General features: G+C 30.7%; 1 protein-coding gene across 1 annotated transcript in view; it reads left to right on the top strand.

Moving 5' to 3' along the window:
- Window positions 1-1,786: 1,786 nt before the first annotated feature.
- Window positions 1,787-8,228, top strand: part of LOC110019336 — a gene marked incomplete in the record, with an annotated part of 16,746 nt that continues 10,304 nt past the window's right edge. Inside the window, 4 exon segments of the mRNA XM_020716967.1 lie at window positions 1,787-2,633; window positions 2,986-3,469; window positions 4,397-4,519; window positions 4,778-4,843. Coding sequence (XP_020572626.1) covers window positions 2,536-2,633; window positions 2,986-3,469; window positions 4,397-4,519; window positions 4,778-4,843 — 771 coding nt within the window.

The following is an 8,228-nucleotide window of genomic DNA, read 5'->3' as shown; positions in this document are numbered from 1 at the left end:
CATCAACAGGGATTGTAAAAACCAATTATATAAACATCAAGTTTTAACAATTATATCAAACATTTTTTTTCCTTTATTATGTTTTATTATGATCATTTTATTTTTTTTTTATTTTTGTTCTTTTTACCACTTTCATTTGAAGGCTTCTTTTTTGAATGCATTGTATAGTAAGTGAGCCACTCCTTGTTGTAAACCGAGAACTCAAGCAAATATTTTTGAAAAAGAAAATATTAAATGCAGTAAATTCAAATATAATTGTCCATAATTAAGTTTTTAGTTTGGTTATTGGGGACCATGCACTACTAATAGTGTATGTAATACTGCATGTCATTATGAAGTTGGTTTTAAAGAAATAAATTTTGAATTGAAGTGAATGAAATTGCTAATGATCCAAATAATTCAATGTGATGCCTTAGCTAATGAGGATTTAAATTCCCACATTTCATACATTGTAGAGATTTAAAACACTTTTAAGTATTATATAAAATTGGTGTTAAAATAAAAGTGAGGATGTTTGCATTCTCACTATGGGATCATGCAACAAGCTAGTTAAACTCACTATTGAGTGACTCCATCACTAATTATGCTGGTCTTATATAGAAATTCTTATCAAAAAACTTTTGCCAGTCAAGACTGTAAGAATGAAGATACGAACATCAAATTTCGTATAAATGGAGGATTGGATTCTATACATGCCTGGGATAAATTTAAAGACCTCTTAAAAAAAATATCCATATCACTAGCTTTCAAGTAAAGGTAGCTATAGACCATCTACAATAGGTTGGATGCACAAACTTGCAAACATAAAAATCCTCCTTCAAATTTTATTTACTATATCTTAGATTTAAGGTAAAAAGGAGAAGAAATGGGATTTAAGATCTTGTATGGTTTAAAGTAGTCATTTTTGTTGTTTAACCAATATTCGAGATTTAAGGCAAAATTGAAAAGAAACGGGATTTAAGAATCTTTAGGGGCTTTTTTTTTGTATTTTTTATTAATTGGTAGGATTTATGTTAAGTCCTACTTAATGCTACTTAATTTGTGCCACCAAAGTTCTTATCATCTTAAATATTAAAGATTCCAAATAATTCAACAATATGAATTGAACCTTTTATATATACTACTTCTATATTTATTTTAAGTTAAATTGAATCTTCAAAAAAAAAAAAAAAACAAATCACAAATTTTGATATATTGGATATTAAAAAATCTCCTAAGATTTCTGTCTTGGTTAAATATATTTTGTAATTATAAGATGATGTCTGTTAACAAATGAGAATTAAGTTATTAGGATTGAGTAAATCCTGTAAATTCATTTTTACTCAATCCTAAATAGAGTAAATCCGAGAAACAGTCTGACAATGGATTTACTGAATCCTGTATAACCTTAAATCCAAGCTCATGAAGTTAATTTCATCTATTCATGGGATTTAATAAATCTGAATTTACTGTCGAAATCCTCAGAATTCGAATTTATGGCATTCGACAGTTTATTTTGTCGAAAATAACCACACGATACTACGTAAATCCTGGGTTAAATCCATTGTCAGACAGATCCCAACTGATCTTAAGTAAAATTTAAATAAATATCTGCATTAAAACTCTTGTTTTTAAAATTTAACATTGTAAATCCTGGGTTAAATCCATTGTCAGACAGATCCTAACTGATCTTAAGTAAAATTTAAATAAATTTAACAGATATAGCATAATTGAATAAAATCTTGAGTCAATTATATTTAGCAACAATCTATCCCTCAGCAACATTGTCCTACGCAGTGAAATCCGCATTGCTTTTTTGGAGACAACAGGAGTAAAGGCGCAGCTCTCCACCATTTCCATGGAGACCTACATAGATGCTGTGTCTTCAATTTTAAAGCACAAATAGCATAGATTCCATGTCATAATTATAAGCTCCCATGTCCATGTCCTTTTCTTCAAGGAAAGAGAGAGAAAGCTCGAAGCAAAGTACTGATTGAATGAAAGCAGAGCAAGCCAGGAAGCGTGGCATGGGTGAAATCATTACAATCTCTTCAAGAGAAAGGCTTGGGATCATAGGCACAGTTTTCAATCATGGCAGAGATCGTATAATCATCTCACTGTAATTGCAGCAAGTGAAAGAGAAAGCTTCTTCTTTGAGAAAGCAAAGAAAGAAGAGCTATATATTGAAACAAGAGCGAAAAAGCAGGGATTTTGCATCTTCTTAGTTAGAAAAAGAGTGGGAGAGAGAAGAGGTTGATGAGGAAGTTATCCCTTTAATTTCAGTGCTGCAGAAAGGTTTTCCTGAAAAGAAAAAGAGAAGGGAGAGATAGATTGAGGAAGATGGAGGTGAAGAAAGAAGAATAAAGTGGGAAAGTGATAAGCTGAAAAAGTAAGGCAAGGCTTTCTATCTGCAACAGGACACATGTGCAAGATGGCCTCAAGTGTTTCTCTGAGTGGGGAAGTGTTTTAGATGTAGATTCCAAAAACACCATCTCCTTTCTCTTCTCTCCTTTTCTCTCTTCTTGGGACTACCAATCCTTTTTATAAAAATTCATCATGGAGTTTTCAAATATGCTTGATCTCCATACCCACCCTGAGCAGAGATTCTTCCTCCATGCCTCAACATCTCCAGACTGCACCCATGGCTCATTACTGTAAGTTCACTGTTCATTTAATTAACTTCATCATACACACATTTGTCTCTCTTGTTCTCCATGGTTAAAATAATTTATAAGCCATTAACTCAACTCATCTCTCTCATTCCTAGGATTTGGAATTTTCTGGCTTGTGTTTCTTCTCCTTGTTCTGCTATGGAATTTTCTGTCTTGGATTTTCCTAATACTAGTATCATGACAAATTTTTAATTTGGCGCTTACTCAGAAGCTCAGCTCATACTAAACCTCTAGCTTCCTATTGTTCCATTTTAGGTTAAGACTTTAGACTTCTCCCTCCCAAAAATTTTGTTTTTTTATCTTATTCCTGATGAACAGAACAACTTAATTTCAGTAATGGTATTGAGCTCATTCCAACTTCTGGAGATGAACAGCATGTCATAGATCCAGTTTCTCTCACAACTTCTCATCATCACATTTTTCAAGATCTTGGTTTTCAGTGGGGCAGCCATTGCCAGACCTCAACACAACAGTTATCTTCTGAAGTAAAACATGAAGATCATACACAACTAGATGAACTCAGCAGTTATCAACTTTCACGTCCTCCTCTCATTCATGGAAGCTTAGGGTTTGATCATTTGTGTTATGGAACACTTCTTCCTGGTGTAAACATGCAGACTGCATATATGGCTTCCATGGAGACATCATTAGGTTTGGACATGGAGGCTCTGGATACCTTGTCATCAACAAGATATGGCAGGATTGCTCCTTGCCAATCTTCTAACATTAATGGTTCTATAAATGTTGATAATATGAGCTATGAGCTTCTGCACCAGTGGCATCATCCAGCTCATGGAGGTTTCATGAATCTTCAGGAGGTTGGTGCTCATGATAATTAAGTTTCATTTCCTTCTACATTTTAATTCAAAGTAATATAGTTATTACTAGGGTTTAGAACTGTATTTTTTTAAAGTTATTTTTTACTAATTAAACCATTATACTTTTTTTTTTTTATAAATTTAAACGCTAAATACTCAAGCTGAATATTTTTCTTAGTCAGAAAAATATATACACATATATGTGTCAATGACCTGGCTCATTGGTGCGGCCTCTGACATAAGTCCCTCGGGTCGGGGGTTCAAATCCCGTGGTGCGGTCTCTTCGAATCAGAAGCAAACACACCAGAGTTTTCAACCTTTTCAAGGAATCGATATTTGATGGTCACTGGACCAAATATCAATTTCACCTTTATATATATATATATATATATTGCAATATAGCTAAAGAACATGAACAAAGAACTAGTAGGGCAACCCAAAAATGAAATTAAAAAAAAAAAAAACACTAATGCATCGCTCATGAACATTTTAAACAATTAAGCAAACAACAAGAAAGATCAATGTGCATTAAACTGCAAATACTTATTGGTAAATATGCAATCATCTATATAACAATGCATAACACTAGATAATATGAAATAAATAAGATATATATGTGAAACACTGCATATATTATATGAAATAAATAATATACTTAGAGGTAACATAATATGCAATTATGTTTGATACTTTCCTTTAGTTTTATCATTTAGGAATGACAATGCAGTAGAAAGCAAGCTTTAAGACATGATTTGTGTTTCTCCCCCTCCTTTTCAAATTGAAGAAACCGAAAAGCAATTTGTGGAGCTCTTTTCAGCTTTTATGACTGATTTGAATCATCTTTTATAAAGTGACAGAAAAATAATTTTCTGGCCGACGTTCTAAGTTCTCTGCATGATCCCCCACTTCTCTACTGTTGTTCTGTAGATTCCAACATCAATCAATGGAGGACTCACTGATGGAAAGGGAGCAAACTGCAGCAGCCTCGATCATCTCAGACCGTCGAAGAAGCCGCGCTTTGATCCGCGTCCTTCTCTCCCGCCTTTTAAGGTGCATATGATATGCATGCAGATGATGGTGCATATCATATCATGTCATCAAATGTATGACATGATACGATCCACACTGTCATCAACACGTATGTACTATTCTCTCATAAAATAAATGAAATTTTTGAAGTTGTATGCAGATGATGATGTGGATCATATCATGTCATCAAATGCATGACATGATACGACTATTTTCTCATAAAATAAATAAAAATTTTGAAGTTGTAACCATTATTTCTCTCTCCCTCTAACTCTATAGGTTAGGAAGGAGAAGTTGGGAGACAGGATTGCAGCACTTCAGCAGCTGGTTGCACCATTTGGAAAGGTGATTGTAGTTCTTAATTATATAATTCCTACTTTTCAAATGAATTGATGTTTTTTAACTTTAACGGTCATCTGCTTTGAAATTGCTGTCTCACTTTCTCTTTTCTTTATTTGGTTTATTTTGGTATTTTATTTTAAAAGTTTATTTATACTATTTAATATTATAATTCTTTATTAAAATTTAACATAAAATCTAAAAAATGTTTTTTTTTCTATTCTAGAAATTAATTTTTATTAAATTATGATTAGAATTTAAAGTCATATGATTAATGATCATTAATTTCCTAATAATGTTAAATTATTATTATTATTAGTATTATTATATATATATATATATATATATATATAGTGTAATACATATTTTAATGAAGAGTATAAATTGCTTAAGTGTAATGTATGTAAATGTAAAAGTTTTGGCTTGAGATATGTAAACACATAAGAGTTGTGTGCTAGGCATGTAAGTATCCCAAAGCCGAAAGGTTTGTTTACTTGGAAGCATGCAACAGACTTTCAGCCATGCAAGTATAAGCATTTCACTGTAGAAAAGTGTGCTAAAATCAATGGAAAAACCAACGGTTTTTATACGTATGAAAAATTATTCTGACTACTGTCGATTTTGCGATTGTTTTTTTTATCTTAGTTATTTACGATGACATAACTATAACATATATCGTCATTTGTTAACAGTATTTTGTTTTACGACTGTTTTTAATTGTAATTGAAGGAATAACTCGTTGGTTACGAAAAAATATTGATCGACAACTATAGTTTATTGGTTATCTTCGAACATGTCATTTGGTGGAATTTAACCGGCACATATTATTATTAAGTGATAAGAACGACCGTCGATAATAGTTTTAATAACTGGCACTATAAAAAATGTTGATAGGCTGTTAGAATTAATCCTATATTCCACCTAAAATCTCCTCCCACCCTCGTCTTCCTCCTCACCTCCCCGAAACCCTTGCATGTCCCTCTTTGTTTCATCCAAAACCATTGTCTTCGTCCCTTCTTGCCTTTTTTTATGTTTATGTATATCCGGACTTATACTTTTTCTCTGAACAGTGATGTACATATTTTAGATTAAATATATTTTATTTATTTTGTTATTTGATTGGATAAATTTCTGTTTGACAACTATATTATTTTAATAATTTGTTAAATGCTTGAAATTATTAAATATATGTTGTGATAATATGTGTGGTGATGTAAATACGAATGGAAGAATTTGATTTTTTTTTCTATTAAGCTATAGGTTTTCTACGATTTACCATCAGTTTTACGATGGTTACAAACTTATTCGTAGGCAAAACCGACGACTAGCCGATGGAGATTGTTACTGACACCTAACTAAAACATAACTAATAGCTTAAGATGTATCACACAAAAGCGACGGACGTGATACTTTTCCGATAGTTATCCCATCAATTATTAGAAACAACACATAAATGATGTTTAACCGGCGGTTATTACTTGCGTCAAAAATATACAGAAGCGACACTTTTTCTATAGTTACTCGTCGGTTATAGAATTCATGCATAAATAACACATAAACATCGCTTTTACCCGCTTCAAAAAACCGATTAGTTTTGATACTCGAATTTTCTCAAAAAAAAAGGTTATGATACTAAATTCTCAAATAACCGTCGGTTAATTTATACCGTCAAAATATCGATTAGTTTTGGAATTACCGACAATGGTTTTACCTAAAACCCTCAATAAACTGTCGGTCACCTTAAAAGCGACGATTTTTCTTATGATAACCGACGAATTGTGGTCGTGGGAAAAAAAAACCCTAATTTTCTAAAGTGCTTAACAAGACTAATATAATACTTCCTAACATTTATTAATTCCATAAAAAATAATAAATTTAATTTTGAATATAATGAAATAAAAAAAACTTAACATCATTTTTTTTATTAGTAAAACTAAATATATTCATAATTTTTTTTATTAACTAAAAACATATTAATATTTCGTATAAAAAGTAAAGTTAAATATTTAAAAATATTTATGCAAATATTTTTATCATCAACTGATGATTATGACCTAAAAAATAGAGTAAAAGATGAGCCACAACCTCTTAAACCAATTCTTATAGTTCTTATAATATAAATACTTCTAAAGCGTTTGTCTTAATAAAAAAATTATTAATTAGAAAAAAAAACATAACTAATTATTTTAAAATAATATTTTGCTAAATATCATAACAAATATGCAATGTTAAAACTTAATTATTTTTATATTAAACTTTTAAAAAAATAAATAAATAAAATTGAGCACACAATAACAACCTGTTAAAATATTAAATCAGGACTCCACACGTAGAGCTACGTGCGGAGTCCAATAAAATTACGCCGTGAAGGTGATCGGTCCGGTAACATAAGGGAATATTCCCCTTATATTATTCATGTGTTATTGTGTGTTATTGTGTGTTATTCAAGTATTATTGATGTGTTGTTATGTTACTATAATACCGAAAATATTCTCAGAATACAATAACACTTGAATAACATATAATAACATCTGAATAACACGCAATAACACCTGAATAACACGAGAGGAATATTCTTTTATGTTACTGGGCTAATCACCTCCACGGCGTAATTTCATTGGACTCCGCACGTAGCTCTACGTGCGGAGTCCTGATGTAATATTTTTTTCTGAAGAAAAGCACAAACACACATGGAAACTCTAACTATATATACATTTGTTATACTCACTTTTTTTTATATAAATACTTGAGAATTAATATTAAAAGTTAATATTCTTATTATATTACTTCAATTAAAAGTCAATAAATTATTTATTGAATCAAAGGGAAAATTTTTGCTCATTTATATGAGTTGTTATAATCATATCATTATCATCACCATATTATTTATTATTATTATTATTATTATTATTATTATTATTATTATTTTAAGATAACAAATTTTAAGAAAAATGTGTAGTCATATCATCACTTGCACATTTCCAAAAATTGCAAGTGTGCCCAAAAAAACCTAATTCTAATCTTCATTTACTTTTAGGGCTATTTCATTTATTGAAAAATAAATTGTATGAGAAGTAATGCAATGTAATTGAAAAGTAGTGTATTTGAAATATTTTGGGCTTGTTAATTAGCTCGATATAAAATAATGCAGGACTTTACTTTTCTGTATTTGATTTGAAGAAAAATAAAATTAATGTAAAATATTAATGTCATTGTCATTTCTAGCAAGTGTCTTGGCATGATGTGTAGGGCTGTCAAAAAAACTCGTTGTTCGTGAACAGTTCGTGTTCGGTTCTTCAATGAGTTCATGTTCGATTCGTTCGATAAGTAAACGAGACGAACATAAATAATTTTTTTTTTGTTTGGTTAGTTAAACGAACTAAACACGAAC

This window comes from Phalaenopsis equestris, unplaced genomic scaffold, assembly GCF_001263595.1.
Source record: "Phalaenopsis equestris unplaced genomic scaffold, ASM126359v1 Scaffold000054, whole genome shotgun sequence".
NCBI classification, from domain to species: Eukaryota; Viridiplantae; Streptophyta; class Magnoliopsida; order Asparagales; family Orchidaceae; genus Phalaenopsis; species Phalaenopsis equestris.
Note: the sequence above shows the minus strand (reverse complement) of the source record. Positions and strands in the feature narration are given on the sequence as shown.